The sequence below is a fragment of the Syngnathus leptorhynchus genome, chromosome 18 (genome assembly GCF_054491065.1).
Source record: "Syngnathus leptorhynchus isolate UIUO chromosome 18, UIUO_Slep, whole genome shotgun sequence".
NCBI lineage: Eukaryota > Metazoa > Chordata > Actinopteri > Syngnathiformes > Syngnathidae > Syngnathus > Syngnathus leptorhynchus.
The window spans coordinates 3284299-3300266 of record NC_141212.1 but is presented as its reverse complement, the minus strand read 5'-3'; the positions used below and the strand labels follow the sequence as shown (position 1 = coordinate 3300266).

At 42.8% G+C, this 15968-nt stretch overlaps 4 protein-coding genes across 8 annotated transcripts; 2 read left to right on the top strand and 2 right to left on the bottom strand.

Annotated features, from left to right (window-relative positions):
• Nucleotides 1-70: 70 nt before the first annotated feature.
• gen1 (GEN1 Holliday junction 5' flap endonuclease) lies at nucleotides 71-4527 on the bottom strand. The gene is made up of 13 exons (XM_085937720.1): nucleotides 4053-4527; nucleotides 3724-3916; nucleotides 3484-3660; nucleotides 3308-3418; nucleotides 3172-3245; nucleotides 3010-3095; nucleotides 2719-2869; nucleotides 2552-2588; nucleotides 2385-2465; nucleotides 2162-2292; nucleotides 2015-2076; nucleotides 1539-1688; nucleotides 71-1244 (listed from the first exon to the last, which is right to left on the bottom strand). The coding sequence occupies exons 1-13, from the start codon at nucleotides 4211-4213 to the stop codon at nucleotides 562-564; spliced, it is 2097 nt and encodes a 698-aa protein (XP_085793846.1). The 5' UTR covers nucleotides 4214-4527; the 3' UTR covers nucleotides 71-561.
• Nucleotides 4528-4585: 58 nt separating this feature from the next.
• On the top strand, nucleotides 4586-6569 carry ppil6 (peptidylprolyl isomerase (cyclophilin)-like 6). Of its 3 annotated transcripts, XM_085937578.1 has the most exons (9): nucleotides 4586-4714; nucleotides 4894-4973; nucleotides 5076-5171; nucleotides 5294-5473; nucleotides 5531-5593; nucleotides 5658-5805; nucleotides 5871-5930; nucleotides 5992-6127; nucleotides 6209-6569. In XM_085937578.1, the coding sequence occupies exons 1-9, from the start codon at nucleotides 4693-4695 to the stop codon at nucleotides 6318-6320; spliced, it is 897 nt and encodes a 298-aa protein (XP_085793704.1). In that variant the 5' UTR covers nucleotides 4586-4692; the 3' UTR covers nucleotides 6321-6569. The 3 variants fall into 3 exon arrangements, with proteins under 3 accessions (XP_085793704.1, XP_085793703.1, XP_085793705.1); XM_085937577.1 differs by having other exon boundaries at nucleotides 5294-5593; XM_085937579.1 differs by lacking the exons at nucleotides 4586-4714; nucleotides 4894-4973; nucleotides 5076-5171 and having other exon boundaries at nucleotides 5347-5473; nucleotides 5536-5593.
• Nucleotides 6570-6755: 186 nt separating this feature from the next.
• cd164 (CD164 molecule, sialomucin) lies at nucleotides 6756-12504 on the top strand. Of its 2 annotated transcripts, XM_085937783.1 has the most exons (6): nucleotides 6756-6991; nucleotides 7680-7751; nucleotides 9468-9542; nucleotides 9910-10020; nucleotides 10238-10330; nucleotides 10414-12504. In XM_085937783.1, the coding sequence occupies exons 1-6, from the start codon at nucleotides 6772-6774 to the stop codon at nucleotides 10593-10595; spliced, it is 753 nt and encodes a 250-aa protein (XP_085793909.1). In that variant the 5' UTR covers nucleotides 6756-6771; the 3' UTR covers nucleotides 10596-12504. The 2 variants fall into 2 exon arrangements, with proteins under 2 accessions (XP_085793909.1, XP_085793910.1); XM_085937784.1 differs by lacking the exon at nucleotides 9910-10020.
• A 402-nt stretch (nucleotides 12505-12906) lies between these two features.
• Nucleotides 12907-15594, bottom strand: cep57l1 (centrosomal protein 57, like 1). 2 transcript variants are annotated; one of them, XM_085937781.1, is made up of 11 exons: nucleotides 15472-15594; nucleotides 14825-14981; nucleotides 14598-14747; nucleotides 14408-14529; nucleotides 14229-14339; nucleotides 14089-14166; nucleotides 13908-14000; nucleotides 13774-13833; nucleotides 13491-13717; nucleotides 13275-13419; nucleotides 12907-13188 (listed from the first exon to the last, which is right to left on the bottom strand). In XM_085937781.1, exons 1-11 carry the CDS (start codon nucleotides 15529-15531, stop codon nucleotides 12997-12999), a joined length of 1395 nt encoding a protein of 464 aa, XP_085793907.1. In that variant the 5' UTR covers nucleotides 15532-15594; the 3' UTR covers nucleotides 12907-12996. The 2 variants fall into 2 exon arrangements, with proteins under 2 accessions (XP_085793907.1, XP_085793908.1); XM_085937782.1 differs by lacking the exon at nucleotides 15472-15594 and adding an exon at nucleotides 15296-15465.
• Between the last annotated feature and the right edge of the window lie 374 nt (nucleotides 15595-15968).

Sequence of the window (15968 nt, the reverse complement as noted above, 5' to 3'; positions counted from 1 at the left end):
CAAAAAAAAAAAACAATCCAGTAAAAGTATCATTCAAAATTTTAATAAAATAATTTGAAACGTTTGCATGAAGCATTCAAACAGAAACAGATCAATTACAAATGTGAAATTTCATCAAATAATCTAAAATTATATTTACACACATACTAATCAATTGAAAATGTTTATTTCTGTCCACCATCCATTTTCTTCCAAGCATTTGAGATGTTTAAAGCTTTTATTAAGACAAAGGATACATACAAATAAAGGGGATGGTTGGACACAAGCAGGTGAGGAGAAGTTTATTTGGCCATGAGGATGCAGCTGTCACCAAGCTCATGGTAGACCTTTTCATGTCTGAAAAGGTGTGTAAGGCCTCACTCATGAATCCTGATGAAGGGGACCAACAGCAGAAGGTTGTAAAACCAACAGCTCGTCTTTTTCTAAAGAAGCGCGTGTGTTTAAAATGACACTTTTCACACATACACACTGAATGTTTATTTTTCCAATTGTGTCTTATTTGAAGTCAAGGTTTCAAGCCCATAAGCGTTTATTTTTATTTTTATTTAAATGTCCAGTTTCTTACTTAAGGAACTTAAGCTTGAGTCTCTCTGCTAGCGGCAAAGGGCTGTCTCCGCAAACGAGGGAATCGTCGCTATCTAAAACAACGATGGGGGACGCCGGAGTGGGAGGGAAGACGTGGAGGATATCGGTTTGGGTTTTGCTCGGTGGTTTTGTCACGTGATCTCCGCTTTCCTTGCTTCTGCGAGGCAACACCTGGCGGTTCTCCTCATCGCTATCGTCGCTGGATGAACAAACATTCACGCACACGGTCTTTTTGATTTTGTTCGCCGGACACGGTTGCGAGTGGGACCTCTGCACTTTTGTGGATCGGACAAATTTATACTGGTGAGGAGGTTTTTGGTCCTCTTCACGTGTTTTTATGATGCCACTGCTGTTTTTATGAGGGGATTTTAAAATTGGTACAAGGAGGTTTAGTTGATGGTCATTTGGGCAATCGGGAGCCGATTGAGGCGGCGGGGTGGTTGTGAAGGAAAAAGCGTCCCAGTCGATATCGCTAAGATGGAGCGCGTCGATGGCGGAGACGTTCTCAGCGAGTCGTCGATGCTGTTTTGGGGGCGTTTCCGAAAACGGCGGTGATGTTTTTTCTAGAGGGGCGTTCTGAAGGGTCATCTGCGCTAGGAGCTCCGAAACACCATCGGGATTTTCGCCCATCTTCTCTTTTTTACTCTTTGGTTTCCGCTCTGAAAGAAACACCGAGAAATTTGTAAAACATGTCCATTCCCACCTGCTAGGGCAAATAAATATGGAAGCAAGGTGGAGCACAACCCCGATAGACCCGGAGACACCTCACGTCTTTGATGTGCGAGCTGTCAAACTAACATGTTCGGGTGTCGGAGCGGCCGTAACGGCCTGGCTTGCAAAAACAAGCCGAGGTTCCTTTGATCGGCATGGGAAGAACTTGGCACGTCTGGGTACGGAGGAGGTGGGCGGGGCTTCGGCGGCCATATGAAATCCATTTTCAAGCCATATCTTACTTTTTGTTTTGTTCTCTTCAGCCAACGCTTTGTCCCTCAGGTAGTTCTCCACCATCTCCGGGAAGGCCGCACGGAAGAGGTTCTCCTCCTCCACCGACCTCACCTCACGCTGATCTTCAACGGGCCGATCCTCAGGAAACACGTAATGATCTGGAAGGGTGAGCACCAGAAAAGGATCTTTTATATATGATATGAACTCTTTTTATTCCTATTATTTCGGGAATATTTATTATTTTGCACACATTCTCAAGTTGAAATAATAAGAGTGGAGCTTGTTAGTGAGCTAAACTTGCATTTGACAGATTGCCCAGCACGGGGAGGAAGCCACTTTAGCACCTAGCGGCTGTTGCGAGCGATCTGCCACCTCTGAAGCGCACCTCACAGTCAGTCACTAACAGCCCCCCCCCCAAAGACCCCCCCCCCACCAACCTCACCTCTGCTCCACTCGAGAGGATCTTTTGCGTGTTTAGACTTGCCTGGTGTGTTCCAGATGACTTCGAAGCAGGAAATTGAATTCCTCACACGTTCTTTAAAGATCCTTTTAATAGGAAGGGGGGGATTTAAAATTTATATTCCCAAAAAAAAAAAAGCATTGAAATATTTGAATTCTTTTTTCAAACAACCTGATTGGCTTGATTTGCGATGACATCATCCAGCCACACTTTCTGTTCATCAGCTCTGTATAGGTCATCAGAAGTAAAACCTTCTCACTCGTGTAGTGCTTAGGCCACTCCATCTTGTCAAAAGCAAATTTCTATGGGAAAGATGAAAATGAACACACCAAATGATGAAAACGCAAAAGATTTAAATCACAAATGAATCAAATATGAGGACATAATGAATCACCTGCATTGAGAGCATATTCGGCTGCCTCCTTTTGAAGTTTTCAACAGGTTTGTCCTTGGTTAGGAGAAACTCGTTGATAATCTACGAGGGAATTTAAAATTTAAGAGGCGTTCCAACACACCAATTCAAGAATTATTTGGAAATCAAATCAAAAGCAACAGTCGGACCTCTGTAAACGGGAACTGCTGACTGGCCAGTGTTTTCCTAAAACGACAACACAATATTATTATTGAGCTCAGAGCGCCCACAATATTTGAATTATTTATATATTATTTGATTCAATTGTGCCTCATGATGATGGTGAACATTCTATGTTATTACAACCGCCACATACTTTTTGATATTAGCCTCAAGGGATTGGGCCTGGCGGACCCGTTCTGAGCCATGCCAATCGCACGAACACTGGTAGTCAAAATCTTGAGGTTGACAGAATTGCTGACTGTCGCAAAGCACACAGCCGCTACGTTCGTGACCTTTGGCTGAGCCTAAAAAAAAACCCCACACACTGAACAATGAATTACATGACGTGATTTTGTTTTTTTTTAGCTTGAGAAGCCTCCAGGAAAGACTTTGAATACACATATCTCTTATCTGGTTTGCAATCGGGGGTGCAAGCTCTACTCACCTGGATGTCGACATATGTTGCAGTGAGGAAGTTTCTTCACGACTACCTGAGACAGGCACCCCGCCTCGTCCTTCCACCGCATGAACCTGAGCGAATCAGCACATTTGTCATCATCGCACCACTCTGTTGCCATCATAGTGGCGCTTTTTTTTTAAATTCCACCTCTGCAGAAGCGTTTGGCCTTTGATGGTTTGGATCAGCTTGAGAGTTTGTTCTTTACCGACACCGGGGACTCCCTATAGGAGCGTCAAAAGACGTGCGTTAACAGAAGATAAGAAGTTAGTTTGTTGATACATACCTTAGGAATGTAATCACATCCGAGAAGGATCGCCAGACCCACGAGATTCTCCCTGGACAGGGACAGCTCCGCTTGGACACGGGAGGTCTTGTAGCAGTCCACCTGGGGGTCCTAGAAGGATTTTATTATTTTTTTTAAATCTCAGTCATTACTCACAAGATTATAGACGAACATACTTTGGAGTTCATATTGAAATTTCTGTAGACAGTTCGTGCTCCGTACAAGAAGGCATCTCCATCATTGGTGATGCAACCATCCACAAGACCACGTGAGTCCAGGTATGCACACATGGCTTCCGCCTCCCCTGCGGCAACCACCCACGGGACTCCCAAGTAGTCAAGCATCTCTGCACACTGCAAAGCAGATTAAGCATACACAATGACAATAAAATCCAATCATAGTGTAAGCAAACTAACCTCTCTGAGGACTGCATTAAAGCGCCCTCTGCTGGTGGAAGTTGATGATTTCAATCCTTTTTGGTTCCCTCCAAATCGATTTGTAGTCCTCTGGCTCATGGTCACTGCTTTCAATTGAGGGGCCTGCCCTTCCATGACGAACACTAGCTTCACCCCCATAAGAATGAGGGACGACACGCGGAAAAATAAATTCCTGTGGATCATCGTGGTCAATTTAGTGATCTGCATATCGTGTAATAAATGGTTGCACAAAGTGTGCACGCACGCTGTGTGCAAAAATGAAGCAATCACATGAATATTAGAATAACTATATTCATCGACAGTATTACCTCAAATGGGGTTTCGTAACTCTGCCCATCATTGCTTGGACGTGCTGGGCCTCGCAAACCCACAAACTGAGGTCCACCGCCAGCGTCTTACCGGTCAAACTATACAGCGGCACCGACTCTCTCACGGGTTCGACAATAGACCACAAGTCATGTACACCCATTGCAACACAAATATTTGCTTTATATGTGGTAAATGATTGGGAAATTTGCAGCGATGTGATGCATAAGAACAAAAAATGCAGTCCGTGTTTTTCAAACTGGGCGCCTCTAAAGCTGCGGTCCAATTCGTTGCAACCCAAACAATACACGTCCCTTGTTGGCAGCTATCGTGAGAATTTTTCGAAAAATATTTGTAATCACTAAATACAGTCATGTGTAATACATCAGTGTTAAAACATATGTAATGGTTAAATGTAACGATAAGATTTCTGTGTTGTGAATTTGACAACTAGAGATTGCTTGAACGAAGTGGAACGTGGCCATTGTCGCATTAATATGACGTCATGTTACACGCCCACAATTGTTTGTTGCCATAGAAACATAAGTATTGTTTACACACCGATGCCATGTTTTCGGTGAATAAATTGGATTTAAGTACCCCATGAACACCAGAATTTAGACATCTCGACCCTCATCTAAAATGTCTGCTTTACTTACGACCGGTGAGTTAAAACTGTAACGATTGTTATTTTCATTTTGTTATTTTCTAGCTTTTCTGACTTTTCACTCGGAGCACACCAATTTCACTTTTGCATGTATACAATTAATATCATGCATTATTTTAATGAGACACATGACAAATATAGATCAAATATAAGTAGATTTTTTTTTTATTTTTCAGACTTGGAACCAAAGTTGCACATCAAAATAGTGGGCTTGATTAAAGAGCTACATTTTCATATTGCTAAGGCGGTCACTGAGGTAAGCAGCAAGGTGCAAAGGTTCGCTTTCACTCTATTTGTGATTGGCCGGTGGATGTTGTCACCTGAATTTGGGCTTTTTTTTTTCTTTTTGACCAAACAGGGACTAAAACAGAAGTTTCCTCGTGAATTTGTGGAACCAGAAATTATTCCATTATTTGAATTGGACTGGCATGCATTTCTGAACAACCAGAAGAAGGTAGATTTATAAATATATAACATATTTTTGATTCTTGATTTTTAATTGTATTGCTCCGAGTCAACTTTTTGCCTTCAACCTTTAACAGAAAAATGCGAGCATTTTTCCTTGTGTGACTAAAGGAAATGCGTGGCGAAATGTGGCAATACTCCAGCGGCGTCATGTGCTTTTTGGACGGCCAGTTCATCGGGAACGATGAGGCTCTCGTTGCCTGGGCCAAGGACCAATGGGCCTTTACGTGCGAGCGGCCGGAACCTTCCTGCGTGGACGAATATTACCTGAAGCATCTCTCGGCAACTAAGGCAAGTCGGCTTTGTTTTGAGGATGTGTTTAAAAATAAACTCTCGTTTCCTATCCAGCACAGGTTTGTTTACATGGACATCGAGATCGGAGGAGAACCAGTGGGGAGATTGTTGTTTGAGGTAAATTAAGAGCAAACTAGTTGTGATTGAAAATGGATGAATGGACATCATCTCTGTCACGCAGCTCTTCTCCAACGTGTGTCCAAAGACGTCGTGGAACTTTGAAGCTCTATGCACAGGAGAGCGGGGCCAGTCGAGCGGCGGCTATCCGCTCTGCTACAAGGGCTCCCTGTTTCATCGGGTGGTGCCCAACGGCTGGGTGCAAGGCGGAGGTGTACTGCTGAAAAATCCAAAAGTCAAATAATTTATTCCAAATAATGTTTTTTTTGTGCTGCAGATATTACTCCAGAAAGGAAAGGAAATGGAGGCGAGTCCATCTACGGACCGACATTTGACGGTATAGCGGCGAGCGGTCCAATGACGTCGCCGGGGTTACTTAATTTTATATCTGCGTGCAGACGAGAGCTTTGCTCTTTCTCACAACAAGCGAGGCATGCTAGGGATGGCTAACAAGGGCCCTCACAGCAACGGCTCTCAATTCTACATCACCTTGCAACAAACGCAATGGATGGACTTGACCTATGTTGCATTTGGGTTAGTAGTCACCACCAAGCATTTTGTGATTTATTTTTAAACCTTTGCATATTCTGATTGAATGAATCATGCTTGTAACAGTCAAGTGGTGGAAGGTGACGACGTCCTCAAGAAGATAGAAGAAGCCCCGGCCACCAACCAAAGGCCCAAGACGGAATGTACGGTTGTAAACTGTGGTGTATTCAAACTCTAGATAACCAAAATGATTGTGTAAATTATGACATCACTGTTGATATCTTAAAATGTTCATTATCATGCGTTTTTTTAAATACATTATAAATCAATATTGTTCTTATGATGCAATTTAGGCGTATCTTTGAGGAACCAGGATGTCCTGGTTTAATCCAGATCCTCAGAACTGGATGTCAAAAATGTCTCAAGCCAGACTTCCGGTCACACCTTCTGTCTCTGATTGGTTGATTATTTTTATTTTTTTTGGGATGTGATGTCTTTGAAAATGAATATTTCAGAATTGCAAATACATCTTTTGTGTCCTTTTTCTTTTTTTACTGTAAAATAAACGTGCCTATATTTAAAAGATGTTGGGAAAAAAAAGCACATTCCGGGAAGATGCAGTCGTTGCACTTATTCAGCCTCCTCCCACTATCGGTCCCTTCCGCCCCCCCAAAGTAGAAAGGTGTCACATGACCTGTCAAGTAGGAAGTGTCTCGTTGAGCCAGCCTCGAGCACCAACCCTCGAGACGACGACGTTCCCGAGAAATATCAACGCCGACTCCTTCTCGACACATATTTTTTTTTTTGCCACTCGTTTATATTCGTCCAACGTAACCATGAACTCAAAGGTGTATTTAGTCGTCACTGCAGCTCTGGCTTTCATTGGCGTGTGTCTCGCGTCAGACGCAGGTAAGTTCAACACACGCTTGTGCCAATGCTAATGGCTAGCCGACTAGCCTCGAGGCATTCGACGCATATCCGCCAGCGTTTCAAACTCTTTAGTATAATTTAAGAAAATGACAGTTGAACGCAAAAAGGTGAAAAGATTAATAAATGGATTGAAAATTCTGATGACGTCATGGGTACGCTCCCGGGCTAATACGCATTAGAAATGATCCAATTGGCGACGAGCCATTTTCGTTTTCACGATTGTCGGGGAAGGAAGTGGTCAAGTTTTATCATGACCAAAGCGATTTAAATGACATAATTGCAGTATTTGATTTAAAAACTTTCCCCCTCCTTTTTAGGTTTTATGTAGGCCTGACTGAATGTTTGAAAAAAACATGATGCAAATCTAATTTATACGTGTCCAACAGTGTTTCCATTTATATTTTCCACATGTCACACACACACTAATAAAATACAACTTTTTTTTTTTTTTTACTATTTATTTTGCTTATCAAGACCGTTTTGTTCCAGATGAACTTAGCACCTCCACATCTCAAGCTTTATTGAGTAATTTGAGACTTTGGATCCTTTTCCTGATCTATTTAATCACTTTAAATCTTTCCTGGGTAAATTGAGTGCTGTGTAAGCTTGTGTTATCTACACCCATGTCGAAAAGTAACCAAGTCAAATCAAACTGGTATGTTTGCAGATGGGTGCGTCGACCTCCATTGTGATGCATGTGAAGCTGCAAATGACTGCAAGTGGCTGAACTGCACATCATGTGAGTAATATGTCCATCCCTGAATGTGTGGCCACAGGTCGGTCTTTGTGAGGCCTGAATTGCCCGCTAGGGCTCCTGATTGCTGGGAATGGAGGGAATGTATGGTAGCGGCGTTGACGTCATGTTGAATGGTCAAGCTTTGCTATAACAAAAACAACAGCAGCAGCAGCAACGTGAATATATCGGGCTGGTTTTGTCGCTATTTTATTGCGATCACACGTTAAGCAGAATTGGCCCATGGAGGAACACGCCATGATCATCTACTCCTTTTTTTTTTTTCTTTTACTTAATACCTGTGCAAATCTGCTTAGTTGGACTAAGCTGGTTTTCATTTTGCAATCGCCACCAAACTCCCCAAAAAAAAAAAACCCGTGGTGTGTTTGGTCAGAAAAGCAGATTGATTTATTCCCACCCCACCAACACGCTCTCAAAGAACTTTGTGGAAGGAGAACATGCGCTTCCACCTGATGCTAGTAAGTCCAGGAAGCCATATGTGGCAGGAAATCTGCCTTATCTTCACACCGCGGAGAAGTCTGTAAAGAAACCAAAAAAACAACATTAGCTACAGGAAAGCATGTCCACTAATGACTGGCTCTCACTCTGACTGACCTAAAGTCAGATTGTGCCACAATCACATGACCCTCCACGCGGACAGGCGGGCGGGGATGTCCTACAAGAGTCGACCGGTCGGACTAGTCAACTCGATATAAAGATTTCATTTGAAAACTGGTCGGACCACCTAGCATTGTTTTCCAAATGCTGTGATCTTAAACGGTTTTGTTGATTTTAAAAAGCTCGTCTAGATTTCTCCTAGGTTGCAGCTGGATGGAAGACCAAAGAGGAAATGTAAATACAAAACTGCCACTCACAAATGTCCACGAGCTGGCCCTACCCTTTCACAGCTGCTTGTTAGATAGCAGCCACGCCAAACTCCACCCCGCAATTTTACTTATGACCCCCAAAAAGGTGTCAAAAAATACTTCAACTGACGTGTGACAAAATTCTTTCGAAAAGAAATTGCATAACTAACCCGCTTTCTTCTTACCTTTGTCATGTATGTCAGCATGATGACTTACTGAATTAAGATCAGTTCAGCCTTTTATTTTTAAAAATCTGGATCGGTTTGGGAAATCTTTGAACAAATGTAGATGTGGCACTCGCACACACAAAAAAAAAAAAAAGGGCTCCACCCTGCGAGAGTGGGTTCATCCTCTCTCGTAATCTTGATGGAGCTGTAATTTATGAACAGCCATCTGGTGGGAGAGATTAAATTGGCTTGTTAGTGTGAGGAACACACCAGTACTAGGAATAGTACGCAACTACATTTGAATTTAATGGATAAAAAAAAAAAAATCATGGATTATTTAATGTAGCTGTGTTTGGAGAAAATAATTAATTTCGGTCAGTCAAATGCATAGAATTCAAAAAGTGACTGAAAACAGTTGAATTTATTGTCTTTTTCTTAACGGAAAGAATTCACAGTCACAAGATGCCGTCAGTCATGACTCGTCAACCAATCGTGTTACAGGAAACTGTCGTGGTGGGGCAAAGTCTCATATCATGGTTAATTAGTAATTGGGAGTAAAAAAAAAAAAAATCGGATCAAGTTGTACTTCCTTAAGTGATGTTAGCCGAGTATCATACTTTGTTTTGTTCTGGGTTGCCATTAAAAAAAAAATAGAAATTCAAGTCATGAATTTGTCTTGTGTATTTCAGCTCCCGTTGCCGCCAGTTGCTACAACGCGACTCTCCTGGATGCAAACGACACCTGTAGTAACGCCAGTTGCTCCGGTAGGTTGTTATAACAATAAATGATTGGGTTACATCATCAGACAGGAAGTCAAGTGCACTTCCCTAAAAAAAATAAAATAAAAATATTGCCAGGTGACCGTTGTGTGTTCAGGTCAAATGATAGCCACTATCAAAGTTAACCTTAGATCCGAGGGTTGAAATCCGATTTAACAGCCTCCTTTGCATTTCATTGTGCTACAAAATGTGGGATCTTTGCTTTGTCTGTCGCTAACAGTGTTTGTGGTTTTTTTTTTTTTTCAAACTCGTACTGACATTTTTTTTTTTTTTATATAACATGTTGTTTCCGTGGTGTCTCTGGCTTTTGTCCGTTTTCCAAACCTTGTCCCGGTGACGGTTCCCTGTCCAGTTGGTCCGAACTCAACCACCCAGATTCCCTCAACTGTTGCCCCTCCCACTACTCCTCCAATTCCCTCCACCTCTGTTGTCCCTACCTTTAGCAGCAGCAGCAGCACCACAGGTAAATCTTGCTAGCCTTCCTCCTCCTTTTCACCGCAGCCTTGCCTAGTTAAGGGTCTAACATTAACGTGCTCAACTTCCTGTTTTGTCCAATGCTCCATCAACTTTTCTTCTTCTAACATTTATGACAGTATTATTTAAAATCTTCCCCTTGCACCATACCTTTCTGGTAATTGATGATTGAAAATATGGCTTAACTTTGACTCCGCCCCCAACAGCAAGCAATTCAACCACCAACACCACCACCACCACCATTGCGCCGACAACCACCCTCAACATCACCACGGTCGCGACTACCACCACAAATTCAAGTAAGCGTCACTCATCAGCCAACTTGCGACGATATATATATATATTTTTTTAAAAATTGTAACCAGCTGCCTTTTTGCTTCAGGCAAATCCACCACAACAGCCGCCCCGGCCCCGCCCACATCCTCCTCAGCCCCTCACAAGAACTCCACCTTCGACGCGGCCAGCTTCATCGGCGGCATCGTGCTGGTGCTGGGCCTGCAGGCGGTCATCTTCTTCCTCTACAAGTTCTGCAAGTCCAAGGAACGCAACTACCACACCCTTTGAGGGCCACGCGGCGCGCCATCAGGTCCACACCTCTCCGAATGAATCCCCACGCACCAAAACACTCCCCTCTGACTCCAACAGTGTTTCCGAGCACCTTTCGAAAATCAATAATTCCCTCCAAATCGCCTCCTCGTAGAATCCGGGAAACGCCGTTGGAGTCGTTGAATGTGACGACCGAAAAGGTCCGGTTTAGCTTTTTAGCCTGTTCAATCGTATTTCCGTCCCTTTTTTCTCCCTAACGCCGTTTTATCTTGTATATGTTGCTCATCGTTTATATATGAGGTTATGATTGGAAACTATTTGTCAGGCCCGGTGGTCGTAAAAGATGACAGCTGCCCTCCAATGCCGTCGCGTTGCAATAAAACATCGAATCCATCTCCCGTCCATGGTCACCTTGAGATGAAGCCCACCAGCTGTGCGGCGCTTGCGCTGGTGGGCTTCCAAAAAAAATGGAAAGATTGTACAGTATTTTTAGGAATGTAGAGAATTAGTTTCATAAGGAGTTGGGAAAATAAGCAGCGTGCACTTTTCCTCCTTTTTTTCCCCCGACGCTAACACAAGTTAGGTGTCAAGTGCCTTTAAATGTCCGGCGTGGTTTGAGCGGGGAAAACTTGAGGGAAGGATGATTGTATTTCCGGCTGTGCAGAAGACTGAAGAGCCTTAGAAAAAAAAACAGAAGTCAGATTTAAACACCCCCCCATTTCAAATACTCAAAGTAGATGACAAGTTTTTGGATGGAAATGTCTGGTCAGCCGTGTGCTGCTATCTGTGTGATTTTTCGCTTGCTGGTATTTAGTCTCGTCTTGTCCTTGATTAGCTTTTCGACAAGTTCAGGGAAGTCTTAATGAAGGAATGTCCATCTGCTTGTTTTATGCTTTTTTTTTTTTTGCATGCTTTACTCTTGATGTTATAATTAATGCCAAAATGATTCCCACCCTGGCCAAAGTTTTATTTGCTCAGTGTGGGGTATTTATTTTGACTGGAAATAATAATTAAGTTGTCAGGGATAGGAGTGATTTCAAAATGGGTTTTTTTTTTTCCGTCCTGAAAAAACCACTTGATAAGTCGTGAAGAAAAATGCCTTGAAAACACGTGAGCCATGTTGGCCAAATGAATTTTGGCAATCAAGCTTCAACGTTGCACTGACGAGCTTCGTTTTGTCCGGTTCCGAAACCGAATCGAACGCTTGTGTGTTATTCGGCCTCGCATTATCAAAATCTAAACTCGCCTTGGTCGTACTTTCGCCAAAGATGCACATTCAGTTTTTTTTTTTTTTCTGCCTTAGCCTCGCCCTATTTTTTTCTCCCGTTTCCCAAAATACTTGAGAGTTAAGTGTCCGCCAACGCCGCTGCATCATCGCTCCCAAATTCCTAAAAGACGAGCGTCACATGCTCACATTGCTGCAACCAACGTGCGTTCATTGTATCGCCTGCTTCTTACTCACTCCCCTGCACATCTTCAGGAAAAGTGCCTTATTCAGTTCTGCAAAAATAAAAAAAACTCCATGCTTGTTAATAGAAATACTTATCAGCACTTTCAGACCTGTTTTTTTGCTCATCCTGATTTAAAGCCTTCTTTCCAAGCTGGCCAGTAGGTAATAATAAAAAAAAACCATTTCACTCTGTTTATTTCTCGGTGAAGGAAAAAAAAAAAAAAAAAAAAAAAGGCTACAGCATCCCCCGCATGGCCCAATAGCTTGGCATGCGCACATCCAAGTGCCATTCTTTGTTGCCTTCTTGAGAAATCAATATATCTTGGTACGATTCCAATGGCTATGTACAAAAAAACAAAGTGTGCCGTTTATTTTTTTCTTTTTCTCTCCCCTCTCTGTCGCCATGTCTGCATTGTTTTTGTGGCTTTATGTTGCAGCCTGTTGACTCAATAAAGTTTTGTTGAAAATAATCAACAACATTGCCTTGGAAATAATATCCATGATGTCTATTTTGAGTCCATGGCCACTCCTCAGATAATCTGGTTTGCATTTTTAGTTGTGTTGTCATCTAATGCAGCAGCAAATGGAAACTTTTACTCAACCTATCATTTAGTTTTTATTTCCCATCTTGCTTGGTATCTTAAATCAGCGGATTGTTATTTCTGAAGTGCTGCCTTTGTTAGTTTTGGTTGCTTTCAAAAAAAGAAATGAGCTACTTTTGACCGGAGCATACCGGAAATGTTGTGGTTGGTTGTTTTGAGTCATGTAGCAAAATTCACTCAACTGTAGATATCTTGATAGTCTCATTTCCCATTTGTAGGAAACTGGCTCAACACCGCCATCTTGTGGCAAAATATTACAATAACTGGTAAACAAAAGTGTTGAAAATATGCTTTATTTAAAAAAAAAAAAAATACATCCAGTGGATATAAACCTAGTTAAGATTTAAAAACACGTGGCTCATCAGAGTCAAGGTTCCCATCTGATGTCTTCTTCTTTGAGGCTATTGCGCAACTTCTGCGTCTCCCTGAGAATGCGGAGGCTCTGCTGACCTGCGCTGCTCGGCCTGTCCTGATGACGGTGATGATTTTTCGGAAAAGACGACGATGGCTGCACGGCGTTCGGCTTGGTGGCCCGCGGTTGCTGGCTCAACTTGTGGACCTGAAAGAATGATGAGAAGACGATCAGGCTTTTGAAACACATCAGATTTATTTATTTATTTTTTCCCCCTCCCACGTGGATTTTACCGTTTGCTGGTGTTTTCTCAGTTTAACAATCTGCGCTCCTTTTTTGTCCATCCTGGCCACCATCCTTTCCAGTTCTCTCAGCAGTTTATTCCGTTGCTCCGTTTGCTGAGTGGCGTCGATTTGACGCATTAGCTCTTGATGTTCGCTGAAACACACCGATAATCGTTACTAAAAAAAAAACAATGCTCGTATTACGATCGTGTCCACCGTACGCACAAGCCCATCTGTCCCAGCTCGTCCTGCAGGGCCAGCAGGAGGTCGGATAGCGAGCCCAGCGACTGGGCTTCGGGTTCGGTCTCCTGGACGTCCATGCGTAGGCTCTTCCTGGCGCCGCCCGAGCAGTGTAGGGCGCTCAATCGCTCGCAAAGCTGAGGATGGTGATGCTTGAACATGTGCAGGATGCTCTGCATGTTGGCGTGGACCGAGTGGCTCGGGCTGGTGGACTGAATGTAGAAGATGTTACATAAGGCGAGTGCGGATTTGTTTTTATTCTGCTTACCGTTCCTGCCACAAATGGAATCCTTTTGTGTCTCGGTGTCTCGTTCGATCTGGGTGATTTCTGAATTGGAGCGTAGCGGGCATCAATTAGCGCCACTTCAATTCCATCAAGTTTTTTTTTATTTTAAATAATACCAGAATGGGTTTTTGGGGTGTCTTCTTCGGCTTCGTCTGCTGGACGGCCGGTGGAGAAGATAATCGGAGGTTGAGGTCCAACTCTCGTTGCAGCTGTGGACGTGAAGTTTTTTTGGGGGGGAAATTGTAGACTGGACTAAATTCATCTTAACATGGAGGCTGCTTCTGTATTTGGACTTACCTGACCTGCTTTCTCTTGCACAAGTTTCCGCTCATGCTCTTCCTTCAGAAGCCTTTGCTCCAGAACAGCAAGCTTCATCTATCAACAGGAAAGGCAACACTAAAGAGCCACAAAAAAAAAAAAGACAATTTCAATCTTACCTCAGACATGTTTTGCGTTCTGCTCAGTTTGAGACACTCCGATTCAAGTTTCTGCAGCTTCTCGCGCTGAATTTGGGTGTTTGCGTTGCTTGGCTCCTTCTCTTGTTGCTTCTATCGATTCAATTCAAATGAAACAGTTTCAAGGTGTGCGTCCGAGTGATTTGAACATGTCATGGTACCTGATTGTCCATCGGAGTGACCTTGTGCTTCCTTGCGCCGTCCACCATCTTCTTCATGTAGTCTAGCTGCTTCTCAAGCATCTTACAACGAGACTCGGCAGACTGCAGTTTGGAGTCCAGCTCTGTCATCAAGGTCGCATCTCACTTAGGAGCCATCACTTGATATTTTTCGACCTTTGTATGTGTTTACCGGTCCTGTTCTCGCCTTCTGTCGCCGCCAGGCTCGTTGAGGTGGCGGCAGGCTCATGTTTCCTCGGATCCGAGTTCTTCTCCGCTTGCTGCCGCTCCTGCTCCAGTCGTTTAATTTTTTCCTGAAGTGTCTTCAGTGCGTCTGCGACACCTGCAATGGGCAAGATGATATATTTTAGTGACATTAAACCCCCCCCCCCCCCCCCCAAAAAAACCCTCCTTACACACCCTGGCTGTTCTGTATCGTCGGTTGGATCTCAGGACCGTCCATCCGGGTCTCTGCGCTTTTGTGGGTCAGCTCTGCTTCTTTTGGATTTACCAGTATCTTGTCCGGAGGTTGGTAGTAGCTCCCTATGTAGCTGTTTTTGGAGGGGGAGTCTAAAAGCTACACATAAACAATGCAAAAGTTCTTTACAATCTACATTCTAGAAGAAAAAAAAAAAAAAGTGAAGTCAACTCCATAAACACACTGACAGGACACTCAACACCAAATTAAATTGAACTATTACAATCTCGTATGATTACAATTCAATACAAAAAAATGCAGTTTATGCAATACAAATCGTGTTAAATAATCAAAGATAACGACTACTGTGTTATTTTATATCTATTTTCTGGCAACAGCCTAAAAGATTCAATTTAAGATAAGCTAAGAGTTAGCACTACGTTTCACGACGATCCACAATTGGAAACGTTTACCTTGTCATGGCTCAACTCCATTTTGTAACATTACGAGAAATCTCGTTCACAACAGAAAAGCATGCATATGTATTTATTGCTCTTGATTAAAAGCTAATGAAGCTAGCCGTTGCGCGCTAATGCAACCGTTTTGACAGACGGTTCCGACGGTTTTAAATTTCCCTCTTTTTCTCGACCTCTTGATTCTTGTTCCGCCTGCACACAAGTTCCACCCTTTCCACGCCATCTCCTTGCATACTTTCTTAAAGATGACGCCATTTAAAGACGTCACTGGCTCGTATGCGTGTCCTCATAGACACGAATTATTCAATTGGAATAATAATTGATCATTTCAATGACAATGACTCCAAGTTTTGCACGACTGATAAAAGATATTTTCCAACACATTGGAAATTGCTTCTATTTTTTTTTTTCCTTTGCATTCTTTGTACGGTGTTTAATATGCTGGGTGGCTTTTAGCACGTAGGACAAATAACAGTGAGCATTCTATAACGTTGCCAAGTTATTTTTGATAGCATGCAGGGGCCATGGCCATTACATTTATTATCGTTTGTTACCTTCATGTTACTTTCTCACTAAGTCTACAAATTTCACTGTGACATACATTACAAGACATTTTCCAAGGAATTGTCATCCAATAACATTCTAACCTTTCTCACTCGTTTCACAAATA

Excerpts from the sequence above, each read along its gene's own strand:
- gen1 (XM_085937720.1), bottom strand. The coding sequence starts at position 4,213 with ATGGGTGTACATGACTTGTGGTCTATTGTCGAACCCGTGAGAGAGTCG. Across the intron at positions 3,661-3,723 it reads TTAATGCAGTCCTCAGAGAG|TGTGCAGAGATGCTTGACTA; the intron begins GTTAGTTTGCTT and ends TCTGCTTTGCAG. Across the intron at positions 2,466-2,551 it reads AGCAGTTCCCGTTTACAGAG|ATTATCAACGAGTTTCTCCT; the intron begins GTCCGACTGTTG and ends ATTCCCTCGTAG.
- ppil6 (XM_085937577.1), top strand. The coding sequence starts at position 4,693 with ATGTCTGCTTTACTTACGACCG. Across the intron at positions 5,931-5,991 it reads CTACGGACCGACATTTGACG|ACGAGAGCTTTGCTCTTTCT; the intron begins GTATAGCGGCGA and ends ATCTGCGTGCAG. Across the intron at positions 6,128-6,208 it reads TTGACCTATGTTGCATTTGG|TCAAGTGGTGGAAGGTGACG; the intron begins GTTAGTAGTCAC and ends TGCTTGTAACAG.
- cd164 (XM_085937783.1), top strand. The coding sequence starts at position 6,772 with ATGACCTGTCAAGTAGGAAGTGTCTCGTTGAGCCAGCCTCGAGCACCA. Across the intron at positions 9,543-9,909 it reads TAGTAACGCCAGTTGCTCCG|TTGGTCCGAACTCAACCACC; the intron begins GTAGGTTGTTAT and ends TTCCCTGTCCAG. Across the intron at positions 10,331-10,413 it reads GACTACCACCACAAATTCAA|GCAAATCCACCACAACAGCC; the intron begins GTAAGCGTCACT and ends TTTTTGCTTCAG.
- cep57l1 (XM_085937781.1), bottom strand. The coding sequence starts at position 15,531 with ATGCAAGGAGATGGCGTGGAAAGGGTGGAACTTGTGTGCAGGCGGAAC. Across the intron at positions 14,340-14,407 it reads TCACTCCGATGGACAATCAG|AAGCAACAAGAGAAGGAGCC; the intron begins GTACCATGACAT and ends TTGAATCGATAG. Across the intron at positions 13,718-13,773 it reads TTCCATTTGTGGCAGGAACG|TCCACCAGCCCGAGCCACTC; the intron begins GTAAGCAGAATA and ends TTCTACATTCAG.